General features: G+C 35.0%; 1 protein-coding gene across 1 annotated transcript; it reads right to left on the bottom strand.

Annotated features, from left to right (window-relative positions):
* Positions 1-498: 498 nt before the first annotated feature.
* LOC112567550 (krev interaction trapped protein 1-like) lies at positions 499-19,351 on the bottom strand. The gene is made up of 17 exons (XM_025244249.1): positions 19,213-19,351; positions 18,380-18,643; positions 17,922-18,026; positions 15,945-16,083; positions 13,362-13,620; positions 12,944-13,023; positions 12,578-12,721; positions 12,177-12,330; positions 11,707-11,820; positions 10,638-10,742; positions 10,303-10,366; positions 9,835-9,989; positions 9,473-9,636; positions 8,383-8,512; positions 8,064-8,150; positions 7,409-7,477; positions 499-5,390 (listed from the first exon to the last, which is right to left on the bottom strand). Exons 2-17 carry the CDS (start codon positions 18,597-18,599, stop codon positions 5,190-5,192), a joined length of 2,190 nt encoding a protein of 729 aa, XP_025100034.1. The 5' UTR covers positions 18,600-18,643; positions 19,213-19,351; the 3' UTR covers positions 499-5,189.
* Between the last annotated feature and the right edge of the window lie 113 nt (positions 19,352-19,464).

Genomic DNA, 19,464 nt, shown 5'->3' with positions numbered 1-19,464 from the left:
ACTCGTTCACTTGTCAACCTTTGGCAAATCACCACCCTGATCTCATTTTTCTGCTATTTTTGCAAATTATTTTTTCAGTCACTTGATTAAAAAGTCATTATTGATGACTTCTCAAGTAAAGCATTTTGTTTTTCTAAGATTCCATCATGTTCTTCACGTACACCGGCTAAATCGAATGAACTATATCTGCTGGGTTTCTTGATATTAAAATTGTACACAGAAGTCTTTTATTTATAAATTAATTTTGACATTTATAAGAAAAATCGATCTAGTGATTATTTTGTCCTTCGTTCTGGCTTATTTGGATGGTAAAAACTGGAAAATTGTCGCATTAAAAAGAGCAGTAATTATTATTAATAATATAAAAGTATGTCACACACATTTTAAAAATCTTTGTCACATTTATAACGCTGTTAAACAACTACTCAAACAGCATCCTGTTTCATTCATCTCTTAATTGGTCTTTAACCACATTAAGACATAAAATGCAACACCAAAGTCAATCACAGATTTTTATTGAAAAATTATCACAAACACTCCATTGGTACTCTTTATGCCAAAACATATATACACCATAACAATTCTCGCCATAAAAATCATTAAAAATATAAGTAAACAAAATACCAGCTCATTTATGCTAAAAGACCTTAAGGGGAAGTGAATAAGGTAAAAGCAGCAAGATAATTTTATTTTTCTCTTTATCCAGTTTTTATAAATGTAACAGTAAATGTATTAAAGCTATTTCCAAATTCTCTCTGCAAATAAAAAAAAGCAGCCTATAGCTATAGGAATTAATCTGAAGTAACAAAATCTAAACAGAAAATATGGAACAATTTTTCACCCAGTGAACTAAACGAATATATTTTACACCTGCTTTCTACCCTCCTTTCATCTCTCTTGCAAAATACTAATCACCAAAAACAACTTCCCAGTCTAAATTAAGTCCTAATTACAAATCAAAATGTATTTTTAAAAATTGTCAAAAACATTGATTAAAAAGATCTTTCACAACCAATTCTGAGGCATCATAAATCTCTGAATTATTAGCCCCCTCTGACAACAATCTCTTTGTACTGAAATGAAACATAACATTTAACACAAAAATAATTTGTATGTGTTGTCATCTCTACATTTGTTAGACATTCATATTTCTGGCAGTCATTTTATACATGTTTTAACTATTTACAGTTTACTCAAAACTGTATCATTAATAAATAAACATGTCTACTTGACAGATGAGCAAGAAACTTTTGAACCCACATTTTTCAGAGTAAAGGTGGTGAACAGGAAAAAAGAGAGAAAAACTACGGGTAAGCATGAATTCAAAGTTCTTAAAACAAGGGACAAAAATTATCTTCCTTGCCAGTTCAGGACTGAAGAGACAGTACTACCATAAATCAAGTAAAAGACAAAGTAAACTCAAAATTTACCAGTGAAAACAATCTGAACAAGCTGAATTGCAACCCAAACAGGTGTATAAAAATTTATAGAACCTAAAACAACAAAATCCTTTGAGAAAGCAGATATCTCAGGTCAAGTCTATACCTAACACTGTCATGCATAAAATTTTTAAAACTACAGCTGTTTGTTGTAATGGCTTAAGAGGAAGGCAGAGGGAAAACAAAGGACATTTTTTTTTGTAATGCCTTCATAAATTGAGTTTTTCACTAAAAATTAAAGACATACCTGGCTACTTTTAAAGTACCCTGTTCTTTAGATAAACATTATGAGAAGCACAAATGATGCAGTGACAGAGAAGTTGTATAAATATTCATAAAGTTTAAAAAATAAAAAATAATGGATGTTCATACTTTTTCAAATGGTGTGCAACTCATATTTCACAATTTAAAACTAAATATATATTTTCCTTGAAAATGAATATCTACCTATCCTTATTTTTCAAGGTATGCACACTGGGTTTTGCCTACACTTTTCATAGAATTATAGAGATAAGAAAGAATGACTAGAACAGAACAAATGTGCTACATGTGAAAATTTCTCTGAAAATACTTCTTCTTGACTAGTTACAGAAGCCTATATACTGCTCTGGTACATTTTGTTAAGGGTCACAATGCAGGCTTATTCCTATCTAAAAGATCTCCCAGTTGAAATGAAGACCACCATTGGTTTGTATGCATCTAGTAACACTGCAATCACTGCACAGTTCATTATCACTAGGGATGTTTACACACCCATTGTAAGTGTTCAAAAATATTATTTTAAGGGTAGCTTCAACAATAAAGTATGGAAATGTGTTCTCAGGATATGCTATTTCCTAAAAGCACATTGTATCCCCAGGAAAAAACCTCAACATATAGGAAAGGCCTGCAAGATATTTAGAAATAAAATCAGCAGTTTGTTTTTTAGACTTTCAAAAATAGTGTGTAGGCCAAGTGGTAGCAAGATTCCAAAACAAGAACATAAATATAAAGCTGTAAACAACTTTTCAACTTTTATAAGGAAAGAAATATCATGGTACAGTCTTAAAACATAATATAAAGATACAGTAAGTAGTGGTAACAATGTCAGGTTCATACATCAATGTGGTAATAACATGACCAAGAATTACCTGTCACAACTTAATGCCATAAATACATAAATGCACAATTTATACAATACTAATTTATGCAATTTTTACATTTCTCTCTCTCTCACACACACCCCACATACAGAATTACCACATATGCAAATCGATATCACATAATATATTCCTGGAAAAGCCATTTGCTAGGTTTGACTACTTGTATAACAATCACCCAGCACAAGACTGGGGCTTCCTGTGAAAATGCTCATTTTCAGATGAGGTGCCTCTTTGAAAAGCACCTTTTTAAAATCATAAATATTCACACAAAGATGTTTGACTTAAAACAAGAAAATGGTGCACAGTATACTACTAATTTATGTCATAGTGATGAAATCAGCAATGTTACTAAAGATTTAGTCCCTTAACGATGATCCCAGCAGTAGTGTGACAGTGTAACATCAATCTTATGTTTAAAATGTAATATATCAATGATATGCACAGATAACTTCTCATCATGAATAGCTACAACAAAAAAGACTCACACAGATGATGATGTTTAATAATGTACAATTTGAACAAAAGGAAGTGATGTATGTATAAAATACTCTGACAAACATTTTCATAAGAAGGCTCATTGCTATCCAAATATATAAGACTGTATAAGCATACAGAACCTCAGCATTGGAATCTCTAGTATAAAAATTTATGCCACATGAAATCAAGATTTTTGATACCCTATGCTGCTATCGGATCCACTACAGGAAACAAGGGTCCAAAAATTGAAGAACTGATCTGAAATAAACACAGTGTTTGAGTAGATCCAAAGATTAGAATAATGAAGGCAGCATTTGTGCTGGAAAACTGAACTGCTAGGCTTAATAAAGGCTGCTATTTTTAACACACTTGTGAGATCCATATGACATGCAAATAACAGTTTACTGCTAGTTGATTCTACACAAAAATTATTGTACAGCCACATTACATATGTACACAGCTTCTTTGCTGGCTAGTTTTCCAGCAAATGAAGACAATAGCCCATGAGACATAAACATTTTGTCTGACCATGCTTGGGAGAAGCATTTCCTCTTGACAAGAATCATCAAATTATCTCCTACAATAACACATCTCCCACTGCTTTTTGAATTTACTCATCATTAAGATATGTGTAGTATGTATATGTGTGTGTGTGTAGTGAGAGAAAGGGAGAAAGAGTACTAAATTTCACTAGACCCTTTCCTCATCAACTTCTGTTTTTTTGTATTCTTCATGCTTATCTTGGTAATACAAAGTGTGGAGAATCTGGAACTATAAAAATCATTGTATTATCATCATCATCATCATCATCATCATTACAGTCAGCCCTCAGTATTTGCAAGGGATTAGAGCCCTTGCAAACCTCAACTCTTAATACTGTTCACCATATGTAGCACACTAAAAAGTAAAACAATACACTATGTATGATAAATTAATGATACATATATTTTATGCATTTATGAATTATTAAACCTTTATTCACTTTTTTAAACTATATTTTTAGTCTATGTTGTCAGCATTTTCTGTAGAAGGCCAAAAAAAAAAAATCCACGGTAAGCCTATGAATGATCAAAGTAAAACACAATTGTAGTGAAATACTCATTGATGACGGTCTGAGCATTGCTATGTGATGTGCCCTCTCTGTCCACATTGCTCTTAAATGCATGCACAGCTTTCAATCAGTTATACCATAATAACCAACAACTTGCAGCAGTTATATGATGTGTGAAGAACGATCAAAGATTACAAATTTTTAAGCTTGAATGAATGAATTTAACAGTAATTTTACATCACGACACATAGCTATCATGTGACAGATGTGTACTCAGTAGCTAACTAGTCGTCAGTTGATGATCCTACTTGGCTGTTAAGCAAAACAGCATAATGCTGTGACAGCTTGCTTTTACATTCATCAAAATGAATGCCCATTTCAGGTCAAAACAATGGAAAGAAAAACTAATCCCTGTAAACAACTACTGGGAAAGCTTGCTGTAAAAACAGAGAATTTTAAGCTCATCTTAATGTGGTTAATAATAATGAGGAATCTGCATGATCAATGTTATTTTTGCCCTTAAAATTTAAAGACAGGTTATGTTTAGAAAAATATTATCTAAAAAAGTCTTTCGTGGACTTTTGTGTTCAGACAATTGACAGACATTGTTTTAACAATATAGTTAAGGTATTCATCACTTTCTAAGCAAAACATTTTTAACATGAATTTGTCCACACCAGAAATACAGAACATAACCATTGATGAAAATAAAATTCTATGACCACTTTAAAGTACAGAATTCCTATGGGTCTCCACTTTTGTGCATAAAATAGTTTTGCTTCACTTTGCTGGTTAGCAGACACTGCGCCTCCTTCACATCTGTAAAACATACTAAATTTTTTTTTTGGTAAGGCTACAGTATCTTCTCTCTTTGAGACTATGGCTTATTCTTATCAAAAGATCAGAAGTATAACCTGTCTTTCATAGATGAGAAATATGCATATTTGAAAAAACCCCAAACTTGTGTCACAGCAAGAAATGTAATTTCATCTGTCTGTAAAACACACAGTTTGGACTGGTAATTAAACATCTAGCAGGTCCTACATTGGGGGCATTCACTTATGCTGATTAAATATGTTTTTATATGTGTATAGGGCGATCTGTAACAGCATTCATCTGTTTGAGCTGTCGCATTAAGTGGTCAATGACACCAGCTTGCCGTGTGCGAATTGTGGTAGTAGGCCTGCCTGAGTTTTTGGATAGTCGTACAATTTCTAGAGTTGACTTTTCAAAAACTGCTTTCCATGTCACTTCAGCATATTTGTATGACTGCACCATTTGCTGAAAAAACATTCAAGACAAAAATGTCATACTTAAATTATCAAATTGAGTACTTGAACTTTAAGACTATAAAAATAAATATATAGCAAATAAATAATTCTCCTGATGGACCATCACCTTGCTGTGGTCTGGGAGCTTAAGTGCTTCAATGACCCTTAAACCTATGACAACTGGAACATTAGCTTTTGATAGGGGTCACCCATTTCGGACAGGTCAAGGGTGGAGACCAGATAAAGTGTCATCTGCCAGTCATCCAGGCCATAGGGGGTTGGGCAATGGACTAAACATGAACTTGTACTACCAGACTGCTTGCAGACAATTTGTTTCAGTTAACTACTAAAAACAAGGTTAGTGTATACAAAGCTTCTGGTTTAGCCACATTCATTGTTTAGGCTTGCCAAGACTAACAGAGGAGAACTTAACAAGAGGCTAAGCGTTGGTCTTGGTAGGTAGACAGCAGTCCACCTATACACGTCCATGGACTAAACAATTCATTCCTGTATAAGGAAAATATTATGGAAATGGAGAGCAGAGACAATCAAACAAATGGTGGCAGTGGAGAATTAGACCAGATAAGTGGAGTTATGGCAGATGGAGTCCAAAGCTGTAAGGATGTTTTCAACCTTGACAGTTGCTGGAATGTTAAAATACTAAAGGAAAAACTAAACAGGAAAGTTAGGACTGGCCTAAGAACTGAATCTATACTTGACCTTCATGAAATTACAGAAGCAGTTTGAACAGGCAAAGGAACAAAAAACTCTTGCAAATGGTGACACTGTACTTTGGTCTGGAAGAAATGATGACTGACACATAGAGGGGTTGCAATAATTATCCCAAATTAACACACAAGAACTCCCTGCTAGAGTTAGCACATCTGTGAATACCTACTATATATCAGGTACAACTTTAGCTTCACCAAACTATCAGTCCTGACCTGGTACACACCTACACATTTCTGGAAGACTTAGATTAAGGAGACAACACTGTTATGCTATAGTAAGCCTCATAAGTCATCCAAGCATGTGATTCAAAACTGCCTCATCCACATGGGTCAGGAACTGCTATCAGAAGAGCAAGCTGGCTTTAGAGCAGGCAAAAGCACAGTTGTAAACAGAGGCATCTTGACAGGAAAGCAACTACAGCACAGCAAGGATCTCTTGATTACATAACTCTGGCAGGAAAAGCTATGGAAATTATAAATGAGGATCCTCAAGAGATTCTGATCAGCATACTCATTAATAAGGAAATCCTCATAAAAGCCATTTGCACAAATATGGTAATCATAATCCAAAATAGAAGACAGAGATTGCTGGATTATGTGCGCAGAATGAAACAAATGCAACAACCAAAATAGCTCTTCACTGGACAGTCGATGATAAGAGGAAATATGGCCAACCAAAAGAAACTTGGGAAAATCAGTTGTCAGAAGGGAAAGAACTAAAGGACCAGAAATGACATGGAACAACTAAATATATTGCTGAGTGATCAAAAACTGGAGGTCTATAGTGGATGCCTTATGTACCACCTAGATACAGAAAGGACTAAGTAAATAAACAATTATCATGAACTTGTATTCAGAAGTATGTTATCTGTATGTTCATTTTTGAGGATACTAGAGGGAATTCTGTAAAATATCTATCAGCAATAATTATGTTGGAAAAAATGCAGACACTATCTTAAATAATCAAAAAAGGTTTATGATGCATTTTTTCCTTTTCTCTCTGCAAGTTTGAAGCTGCATCAAAGATCACTTTGATGAGCATGGTGACTTGCAGGGGCAGTGCTAGTAAGCTATTACAACTTCTCTAATAAAAGAATGTTTAAACTTCATCATTCAAGATGATGTCATTATAATTGATACTTGAAGTGATAACTAAAGGGAAAAAGTGGATAGCACAGGCAGTGATGTATGAAGATTTCAGATGATTATTATGCACACTCTGCATCACTTAACAGATAAATTTATAACTTTATCAATATAAATTTATCTATGAGTACTGTTTCGGGTTAGCCCTTACCTTTGTTTGACTGTTAATGATATGTACACCAACATCATTGACACCGATGTGGCAGGGAATGTGTGGAGGCTGCACACATGAAGAAAACAAATTATCAATAACATTTCTCTTTAAAAAACAATCACAATGTAGACTGATGATGATAACAGAATACAGCAGTAACTTTTTAGCTAAAAAGAACCCCCAAGCATAACTGATGAACTCACTGATAAACTAATGACATACCATTAGCCTGCCTAAAAAAATTTAGTTTTACAAAATGAATAAAGAAGCATGAAACAAAAAGTCTGATAACAGCCAGCTTTTCCAAATTTGAGATGACCTTGATAGGGAAACTGGTCAGCTAATAAAGAGTAATGGTACATAAGACTAAAGTTTCTTTTTTTCGTTTTTTTTTTCTTCATTAAAGCCTAAAAGAATCTGTTACCTGTGCACAAAGCCATTTTGCTTAGTTCTGTTTGAGGTAAAACTAGTTTATTGGACACTGACAATATTGAGCAGTTTGTCCCTCCGAAGCAACTAGAATAGTGGGCAACAATATTCCTCAACAAATAATATAGTATGCTTTTTCAAAACAGTAAAGAGTTTCAAGGTGCTCCTATAGTTAAGTGGTGGGGAATCAATACATTATAGTCTCCTTTAAATGTGTACTTACTCTATCCTTAATCAATGTGCCTGTGAAAAATGCTGAGCCGTACACAGTCAAATTTTGACAGCTATTGAGAAATCGCCTTTTGAGAACCTGTAAAAACAAATTCTTGTAAGTCTTAAGTACACATGTATGATAATATTGTAGACTCAAAATGGGGTCAACATAAAAAATATATGCCAAACAGAGAGGAAAACAAGATACTGAACAACTATAGGGCAACTCCCATTTTCCAACGGAAACAACATCCCCCTTCTTATTAAGCAGCTCTCTTTCACCCATTCAGAATTCTAGATGTTCACAACACATAGCTTTTAATAGCCACCTGAGGGGAGTGGTCCTTTCCATGAACAGTACTGGTATACTCCCTCATGATCTTGTTTGCCCAGCTGGCTGATCCTCTGCTGCTGTGTCGCAAGACTGACACAGGAATTAGTTCCTTCAGATTGTTGATGCTGGAAATAATAGGACATCAAATAAAGCCATCTTTAGAGCTCCTAGAGCAGAGGGTAGGGAATATCCCGCCTGCAAAATCATTTGATCCAGTCCTCCAAGCAACCACAGATTTCAGTAAATCTTTGAGCTTTTCTCATTCCAAAGGATGAGCAAATGAAAAAGCTTAGACTGGTAAAAATTCCTTTAGGTTTATGAGTTTTTTGATGCATGTAAAGAATGTCTGGGTGTGTAGCATGAGTGTAGAGTTTGTAAATGCAATGAACTTATCCAACAGGATGTTATGTGTACTAAATAATAATAATGCATATCATTATTATTATTATTGAACTTTTGCTGCGTAACCATAAACAGAAAATTTTAGGAAAAAATGCTTTTTTACTAAATGGTGTCTCCACTATGAACTTTCTAATTGCAAACATTTATTTTATAGACTCTAAACAGTTGTCTTACTGTTCTTTTTGTAGGAGCAGAGCATATTTTTCGAGCACATAATTTAAAAAAGGCAGATTGTGGGGATTCAGAGGACAGCAGTGCCAGGCAGGATGGGATTGTATATATTACAAAAGTGTTAACAAGTGAGAGAAACTACAGCTTGACCAAACAGAGCAGGATAATGTTAAGGTGGATAATTTTGTGTGGCCCACAAATGATGTTATAAATATCAAAATGGCCCTTGGAGGAAAAAAGGTTCCCCACCCCTGCACTAGAGATACTTTTCTTAAATTCAGGAAAAAGCTAAACCTTCATCACACTTTTTTTCTAACTAGAGAAAACTTAAAGTTCCTTACACACACCAAAAACCCAGTTGCTAATCTGTCATAAAAAATGCAGATGTAAATGTAAATAATTATGTAGAAAATAGCAGAACTGCATTGATGATGATTCTCTCTCACATGCATGTGTGGGTGCATCCACACATGCATTTTTAATATTTAAGACAAATTTCACAGATGACTTACTTTGTGAGAAAAGACTTGTGCATGGATGTGTTATCTTGAAAGCGGATACTGAAAAGAAGTGTGGCAAAGTGCACAACATCGTGGTCTTTGCATGGGTACAATCCATTGATGTAATTGTGATATGCCTCATGGAACAACAGTTCTATGGCCTTGGGGTGAGTGATCTACAGAAAACATACACACACATAAAAACAGTTGTGAGGTTTTCAATCCCTCAGGGGAAAATAAGTCAGATTTAAGATGAATATCTTTTCCCTCTTCCCTTTTATGCTAACAAGTGTCCTTACTTTCCATATGGCTATTTCAGCTTGTTATGGTTTCTTGTGATTTACATCCGTTACCAAGGTAAAGAAAGGCTGTACCTGTCGTTCTGTCTCAACACTGACTTTGGCATTTCGGCGCCATTTGAACACAGGCTCTTCACTTCGTGGATCTGCCTCTGTAAGCATTTCTACAGTCCGCACAGGCCACTTCTCGAGCTCCTGCATCAGTTTGTGGTCTGCTTTTAGTTGAAGTTCTGAGAGGAAGAAAAAATAATGTGATGCCAACTGAAAGATACACCACAGTGCACAGTATACAAAATTACTTCCACTCCTTTAATTTCCTTGCATTCTTTTTCATCAGTTTATCTTCCATCCTCCTCCTCCTCCTTATCATCAATTCTTGTTACTTTAGGTCAGGACAACCGAAACATTTCATTCCTATTTCTAAGGAAATTCCAACAGACATGGCAATATAACAACAATAGCTTTGTCAACTGTTTCATGTCGAATATTTACTTTTTTGATATAGAGTGGGTGGAAGGTGGGAGAAGACATGCATTTATTTACCGAGGCTTTTCGAACAGATCCAAACAGTAAAGATTTCTGAGTATGTTGCTGGAAGTTTGAACTCCTGAAAACAAGAATACAAAACAGCGTTTCTTCATTTTAACATTTTAACATTTTCTTCATTTTAACATAACAATAAAAGAAGGTCGACATAAAATAAGAAGCCAACTAAAGTTTTTATATTGGTGGCAATTCATTTCACAAGGTAAATATTCTCTTTGTAGTTTTCAACATAAAGACTTTCCAAGTCTTGAAAAGATTCAAAGTGTTACTTTCTCAGAAAAAGTTCAGAATAAATTAGAATAGAGTAAGTGGGAGTAGATGAGGACACTAACATTCAACATCTGCTGGTTGATGTCCTGAACAGTAGTCAGTAAGCCAGACACAAGCTTTAGATGTCGTACTGACTGATCCATCAGCTGAATTTCAATTGTTAAGTTCTGAAATAAACACTTCTACATAAAATCTTTAAACACCTTTCCTTTTATTCTATTTTAACATACCATTAAGAAGTAGGACAGCAGCATAGCACAACAAAGTCATACCATTATTTATTGAAGGATGACAGAATGAAAAGGGTGATTTTTGCTTTTCAACTTCCTATTCACTGACTGTTAAAGATCAGTCTAATGCAATTTTGTATGTTAATGACTGGGTTTATTTTGTTCCAAGATACTTATTCCTAAAAATTCCTTAAAGTAACCCCTTTTCTCTATTTAAGAAACAGACCTTCAAAAACAGAAAGAAGCGCAAAAATGATCAAAACATAATATCATTGTTGTGCAAGAGTATACTTATTTTGTCAATGTGATGGAGAGCTGGTAGCGTAGGCTAATTAGCAATTGTTTCCTGAACATCCATTAGACTGTCTATGCTTAAATCTCACGCAAGCAGGAGGCAGTTACAAGATCAATTGTAGAATTATTATCATATAATATGCTAAGCCTATATATATAAAAATTGCACTTCGATTGGTCCTTAATTGTGGAGAATGTTTAAGGCAGTAAGCCAAAACATCCCTCTTCACATCTGTCTGCACAAGGGTTCTTTACTGTAATAAAAAAAATATTTCTTTTGTGACAGCTTTGTGGATATTTTGTGGCCCTATTCTCCTCAAAGGAGCAACAAGGAATAAACTAACTAAACTTGTGGATATTTATCAACAGACATCATGCAACAATGCTAATGGTAAAAAAGAAGATAAAGGATCAAAATGAGACAGAGAGCAGTCACATCTGAGCCGGTTAGGCAAAGGGACATTACATGTATTTGTCTACATTATTAAGGTTTTGATTCACAAGAGATTTAGGATGGGCATACCTGACCTTTGTCCATAATGTCGACAAATTTTACAAAAGAAAAACAATGGTTTGCCTTTCAAGAGTGTCTACTTCCATCACCTACCGGTCTATGCTGAGCTCCCTGAATGATGTTTGCCACTTGCTGGTGTTTCATATTTCTTCCAGCAGCAGTTGTGCATATGTCGATTGCACGCTTCCCATCTTTGTCACGCATATTCTGCATACATTTCACAAATTCACTTATCTTGAATTGAATTGAGGCTTTTTCACTTTCATTTTCAAAGTCTGTTTCTATGAACTGCAATTATTCTTTTGACTGGTGAAAGATAAAAAAATCTTCTATATAGCTGATGGTATTCTATCTACCAAAATACCTTTTTTTTTTGTTGTTTTTTGCTAATTAACTCCTACTTGTTTATTTATTTAAACAGAATTATCACTTTGACTTTTGACTAATCAAGATCTGACTTTCAAAGGGACAGTTCAAGGATCTCCCTTGCTTCTCAGGTGTTACATTAACTGAAATAAAAGATTATGTGCCATGACAATAAAATAAAGTTAAGTAGCATTTACCAAATTTATGAATTCTGCATGCACAAGGCGTTCAGCCACTTCTGGAAAGCCCTTTTTAGCAGCAATGTGTAATGGTGTCAGCAGCTCACTGTCTGTCAGGTTAGGGGAACATCCAGCATCCAGCAAAGCCTCCACCACGTCTGCTGAGCCATACCTGTTAACATATCCTTTGGATTTTTTTCTTTCTGCTTTCTTTTCAAAAAAAGAAGTAAAAAAATTACATTTAACTTGGCATGGTATGAAAAAAACTACAGACTTCATGTGTAATTTCATGGATTTTGCAAGTCTAATGAACATATTCAAAGCATACAAAAATTCAAAAAGCTATATAATTAAATGAAAAACATATAGTGTTATAATAAAATCATTTATGTCATACATATCTTGCATCCAACACTTACCATGCAGCATAATGGATAGGTGCCCAGGCTATAGAGTCTTTCTTAGAATGATGATGTCCTAATGTAAGCAAATACTGTACACGGTGAAGATCTCCCTCTGCTGCACTGGCATGCAATGGGTATTTATCTCGCCATCTTGGTTCTCTGTAAAACATTATCTGCAGGTTATGGAATTCAATATTAAGCAATTTCTTTGTAAAGAGCTCTTCTTAGGGCTCCTGTATCACCATGAATTATTTTCAACAAAGATTTTGCTCTTATCTTAAAATGTTAAGCATTTAGCAGAAAAAATTATTTGCTAGCAGTAATTGCATACCCAGTTAACTATCAAAGTGTATAGAAGTAACTTTATAAAGGCTGACTCACACAGGACTATTGAGTGGCAATAATGTTTCAGAGTAGATAGGTTTGTTTGGCCAACTGTGATTTATCTCCACTTTGTTGACCTGAAAGATTCATGATTTTCTCTTGAAATAGGAATATGTACAGAAAAAAACCAATAACGAAGGGCAACTATCAACAATTTGAGATACGAAATTCACAGCAATCAGGCAAACATGAAATCCTTTATAGAATTGTTTATAGAAATCAAAAACCTTTTATCCTTTCCTCACATCTAACTGGTTAACAAATGTGATAAAGGTATTAATTAATTTATTTATGACAACAACTTTGCAAAATCTCTGTCTGATGATACTTGCTTGTCCTAAGCTTGAATCAATAACAATTCTACACCTCAATGACATACAGATTCTTCTTTCTAAAAGACATTTGACTGGATTACCTTTGGATTGTATGGCAAACCAGAGCCAAAAAGTGGATTCATGACAACAATATCGCACTTTTCAATGGACAACATTTTTGCCAATGCCTCATTGGCTGTCAGCTGTATCTCAGTGGGCAGGCTTCCAGCTTTGCTTTCTGGAGGAATGCGACTAGGAATGAAAACCGGGTTATGCACAGCTAGGTGAATCCTATATTCTGGCCTTGACCAAAATAAACTTTCTATCACTCGTGGCCTGGAATGTTTTTCTCTCAACCAGCTGAGGAAACCAACAAAAAAAATTTAAGAGTTAGTAATAGGCTAATGCGGTCCTATGCTCCTCAAAGGAGCAACAAGGAATAAACTAAACTGAATAGGCTAATGCATCCAATTTCCCAATATTTAACAGTCTTGTAAATCAAACAAAGTGTTAAAATGTCCAAATGTTTTAAAATAAATATTTTATCCTTATATGCCCCAATTCTGGTTATAAAAAAGAATGAAAATAAAATAAGAAGAGTGGATTTTATTTATTATATAATGCTATTATTGAGTTATTAATTAATCTTGTTTCCCTTATAGCATATAATACACATTTGCATGCTTCAAAATAAATACATCATATCAGAATTCAAATAAAGTCTTCTTGTTGTTGCTACTCACTAAATCAAGATAAGAGGTGAGAAAGCGGTTAGGGGAGGATCTATCTTAAAGTGTAATACTGTACTGTAATAAAACCAGTAAATGTTAAAGACATAATAATAATAAACGCAAAATTTGTAAAGTGCATACTCATACTCCTAAAGAGCAAGCTCTTAGCGCTTAAGAACAAGAACAAAACATGGACAGCATACGAGGGACAGGAAACAAATAACATACGAACTATAAAAGAATAAACAACTGTACTAAACAAAGACTAAAATCAAATACAGAAAACACAAAGAGGAACCAAATAACAAGAAAAAAAGCTGAGAGTAACATGATATTGCAAAAGGAAGGGTGTGAAAAAGGACTAGCATTATGGGAAAGGTTGTTAGGAGTAATGCTTGTGGAAGAGGTGCATTTTCGGTGAAAGGATTCAATAGTGGGTAGGTGGTAGATATGGAAAGAGAGAGAGTTCCATTGTTTCACAGCTCAATATCCTGTGGCCATATATTGTTTTAGTGACAGGAAAAGTAAGGAGACGATCATCAGATGAGGAGCAGAGTTGTCTAGCTGGAATGTAAGGGAAGAGCAGTTCAGAAAAATAGTCAGGGCAGGTACCAGCAAAGAAATTAAAACACAGTACAGAGATTTTGTACTGGATGCGAGAACGGATGGGAAGCCAGTGTAGAAAATGAAGGAGAAGGGTATCGTGGTCCTGTTTCCTAGCTCTAAGCACCAGACGTGCAGCAGAGTTCTGTACTTTCTGGTTTTTGTGAAGAAGGTATTCAGGGCAGCCAGGAAGCAAGGAGCTGCAGTAACCAAGTCTGGATAAAACAAGCCCACAGACAAGGTAGCATGTGTAGACAGAATGTGACGGATGGCGGTGATCTTGTGTAGCTCAAAATAGGCAGACTGACAGGTAGCTGTAAATTGTTCAGCAAGAGCCATGTCTGCAGTGACAATGAATCTCACATTTCTGATGGAGGATGCAAAGGTGATGTTAGTTTCGCCCATCTTGATGTGACTTGGTGGACAAACGAGTGAAGATGGATTTCTTCTTCTTGAACATAGGAGGGCTTCCGTTTTATCATTATTAAGTTTCAGTTTGTTTGACACCATCCAGTCTTTGACTTCACTAATACAAACTTCTATGGTGCTGGTATCAGAGTGAGACAGCCAGTGGAGTGGAGCTGTACAGCTGCATATCATCAGCTTATGATTGATGCAAGATGAAAGTGGCTTCATAAACAGAACTGGGCTGAGTACCAAGCCTTCAGGGACGCCACAAGAAAGAGGAGTAGGGCGAGATGTTTGACCATCAACAAAGATGGTCTGCATCCCATCTGTGAGATAGGAGTTGAACCACGCTAGTGCAGGTCCAGAAATCCCAATAGAGGGTGTGTAATCTATAAAGGAACAGAGAGTGGTCGATGGTGTTGAATGCAGCAGACAGGCCCAGTAGAGTTACAGCAGAAACATCACCACTGTCAAGAGCAGGTAATATGTCAGTGGTCACTTTAATTAAAGTAGTTTCAGTACTATGAAAAGGTCTATATGCTGACTGAGTATGGGGGATGAGCTGAAGCTCTTGTAAGTAGGCCCAGAGCGGTGTCAAAACTACTTTCTCTATGATCTTTGAGAGAAAAGACAAGTTGGAAACTGGGCGATAATTGTTCAACATATTGATATCAAGCTTGGATTTCTTAAGAAGTGGCTTCACCAGGACATTTTTAAATAAAGATGGAAAAACACCTGATGACAAGCTGACATTTACAATGTTTGTAATGGAAGGAAGTAAAATATCTAAGCACTCAAGAAGAAGACTTGTTGGTTTTAGGTCTAACTGGCAAGTTGTTGGCTTTCAGAATAATCATTATTACTTACATTATATTATTTTAAATTAAAATCTTAAGATCCTTTTGAAAACCTTGGTTTAAATAAGAAACATAAGGTTCTTACTTTTCTAAATGCAGCAGTAAAGCACGAGTTGAAGGTGGAAAACTGATAGCACCAGTGTTAACAGCTTCCATCACATTATCCAGAGGCCAAAACCCAGGGCTATTGCGTGATTGCTCCACAAATCTCTTGCTCAATTTGTCTGAATGTAAAACCGATTTGATTAAACAATCTTCATCAAATAAAGATAATCGTTAAGTACATGTGGGCAGAAAGTGAGGGAGAGAAGAATTGGACTTTTTTGAGCTGTCAGCAACTAAGCAAAGCAGCCAGTCCTCTAAACTGGGGACATGAAAGTCACCTGATGAAAGGACTGAGTCAGATCAACCACCTTATCATTAATGGCAAATAGTAAGTGAAGACACTCACTTGATGATGTCAAAGTCAAAAGTGGGGCAAACAGAGGTAGTGATCATAACTTGCTTAGAGGCAAACTTGAAAAGGTAGGAGAAGAAAAACATCCATGCTTTGACATGGATCAACTCAAAGACTCAGCAGTTCAGTGGAAATTTGTCATGGCACTGAGAAATAAGTTCAGTGGTCTAACAGATGACACCAAAATGCCAGCTTTAATGAAAGAAGCAGCTAAGGAGAACATCAGCTACAGAAAAACAGTACCTCTAGTATTAATTTACCAGAAAGTGAAGAAGACCTGGATATAAATCTGGGCCCCATCACTATGACAGAAGTAAGGGAAGTCATATAACAACAACAACAACAACAAAATGGCAAAGCCTCTGGAGATAAAAGAAATCCTAAAGCTGCTTTGCAAAATGTGGAATACTAAACAAACAGCAGAAGAATGCAAGAAGGGTATAATCTTCAAATTGCTAAAGAAGGGAGACTGCAATAATTGGTGGGCATAACTCTGTTATCACAGACGAGCAACATCTTCAGTTGAATTATTTTGAAAAACGTCATCTCTGTTCTTGGCAACATCATCAGGCAAAAAAAAAAAAACTAAAAATAAAATAAACAAGCTTTAAAAAGGGAAGGCCAACAAGTGATTAAATCTTCACCTTGAGGCAGATTACAAAACAAAGCACAAAATGGAACAGCACTCTCTATGCCATGTTCATAGACTATGAGAAAGCATTTAACAGCAGATATGTGTCGTGGATAAATCATGCATCAATATGAAATACTACAGAAAATAGTAAATATAACAACAGGATTAAATACAGATTTTTATTGTGAAGCACTTTGTAGCAACAGCAAGCTAACAGACCACTTAAACATTACCACTGGTGTCAAAAAGGGATATATTCTCTTGCTGTTCTTATTAATACTGGCCATGGATTGGCTTTTGAAACAAATAACAAAATAATGAAAAAATGAATCTGTTTGTACTCCCATTAGTACTGGAAGACTTATATTAAACTGATGACATCGTTAAGCTATCTAGCCAACATAAGGATGTTCAGACAAAGAACAACAATCTAACTGTAACTGCATCAAAATAGGACAAAAGTAAGCATAGGCAAACCAAATGAGAAGGAATGCCAAATCAACAAAATCAATCACAACCAACAATAAAGAAGTGAAAAAAGTCCACAAATTTACAAATCTTGGAAGTCCAGTAACAACTGATAAAGACACAGAAAAGGATGCAAAGAACAGACTTAACAAATAATCAAGACTAATCAGAACCAAATAACTTCTTGGAGAAATGGAGGTATCTAGTGGATGCCTTATGTACCACTTAGGTATGAAAAGGACTAAGTAAGCAAGCAATCTTAATCATTATTACCCAAAAAATACAAAATACCAATAAATTTAATCAAAATAAAGATTAATCTTCTTCTTCTTTTTATTTTGTTAGAATGTTATAATCTAATAATGAAGATTATATCAGTAAATGAGACTGCTGATTCTATTTGTGCTTCTAACCAAAAAAATGTGTTTTCAGTGTGGTAAATAAAGTTTGATAGCCGATGATTCAAGATATAATACTTATTCTTAACACTCTTATTTGATCACCTTGTTGACTGACTGGGACACAAAACAGCGATAATCTTGACAAAGAGTCCCGGACAGGGAGGGCCACTGGCCCCTTGCCAATGGTGACCTGCATTGTCCTCTCACCTGAATGGAAGATTTAATCCAATCACTTAAATAATCACTAAAGTGAAATATTATTGTGAGGCTGCTCAGCTAGAATGCAGCTCAACCAATATTTTGGGATTAAAGCCTGCCTGTTGTTCTTGTAGTAAGTATATATATCCGTTTTAAACAGCTTCAGACTTTTGTACCAAACATCATTTAAATGCATTAAATTATATGTTATATTTAATTTATATTACATATTAAGTGGGGTTTTTTGTCTTCTGAGGGTGACCTATTTTTCTGGTAGCATTATAATGAAATAACTTATGTAACAAAGAACTTTAGTCATTACAAAGCTGAAATTAGTGGAAAAATCATTACTGATGCCCAACCTTTTAAACCTCCTGTGACTTTGAACACCTCAGTAAGCACAGCTTCTCTTGGTTCATCATCCAAGGAGTCAGTAGAAAACATTGGCAAGTACTTTTCAGGCTTGCCACTATCAACTGATGAGGGCTTGCCATCTAAAAGCAGTATGTCATAAAGCCGATGGCGATATTCTTGGTTCCCAAGATTTTGTTTGGGTCGTAGCACTGCCAGCACAACCTCCATTTTGGCTGGCAGTGACAAATTCTATGGGACTGTTACATCAGTGCCTGCCAAGCAAGAAACAAACAATACACCAGTCAAATCATAATACTAATTAAGATTCACTCAAAGAAAAATTATGAAAATAAACTTATGAAACTGCTGTAATAGATGCTAGATGGAGGGAGAGAAAGTGACCAAGAGATATATATATATAGTGATGTTCTAATCTTTTTCTAGCATTATTATCATTACCTAAATCTTCTTTCAAAATATGATCCTTTCATGGGCAAAACAGAGCTTGAAAATTAAGCTATGAGAATGTTCTTACATTCTATGACCCAAGAGAGTTAAAAAGATAAGGAACATGTATAATTATGATAAATTAAGCTACACTAGTTGCAAACCTGTACAAAGAAATTATTTCAATTTTATTTGTAATTTCGTTAGATCTCAGCCGTATTTTTGGCACATGATTTAGGATATAAGTTCATTCCCATATTAAATGCTATAAAATACTCAAGCTATCTTAACTTTCACAAGTTGCAGAACTAAAACTGTAATAAAAGAAAACTGATTGCTACATAACTAGGTCAATAATAATGCTAAAATATAAGATTATTTCCTAATTACTTACATATTGAAAACTGCATATGCTGATTTACTAAGAAATATTTTGGAAAAGTTGCCTGTAATCAAGGATCAGATATTTCATCAATAAATCCGAGTGTAACAAAAGACTTCTAAACTCGCATCTACAGAAGACCCGAAACTTTCCTGACCAAATGTTCTTTCTATTTCAGGAGAACACCTCGAAGTGTGTGTGTGTTATTTTTTTTAAACGGCACAGGGAACAAATAAATAAAACGTCAATTTCTTACTGTTTAAA

The sequence above is a fragment of the Pomacea canaliculata genome, linkage group LG1, assembly GCF_003073045.1.
Source record: "Pomacea canaliculata isolate SZHN2017 linkage group LG1, ASM307304v1, whole genome shotgun sequence".
NCBI classification, from domain to species: domain Eukaryota; kingdom Metazoa; phylum Mollusca; class Gastropoda; order Architaenioglossa; family Ampullariidae; genus Pomacea; species Pomacea canaliculata.
Note: the sequence above shows the minus strand (reverse complement) of the source record. Positions and strands in the feature narration are given on the sequence as shown.

Coding starts and splice junctions, on each gene's coding strand:
- LOC112567550 (XM_025244249.1), bottom strand. CDS start 18,599: ATGGAGGTTGTGCTGGCAGTGCTACGACCCAAACAAAATCTTGGGAAC. Junction 13,024..13,361: donor GTTTGCCATACAATCCAAAG/GTAATCCAGTCA, acceptor TGAATCTTTCAG/GTCAACAAAGTGGAGATAAA. Junction 8,151..8,382: donor GAAAGGACCACTCCCCTCAG/GTGGCTATTAAA, acceptor TTGTTTTTACAG/GTTCTCAAAAGGCGATTTCT.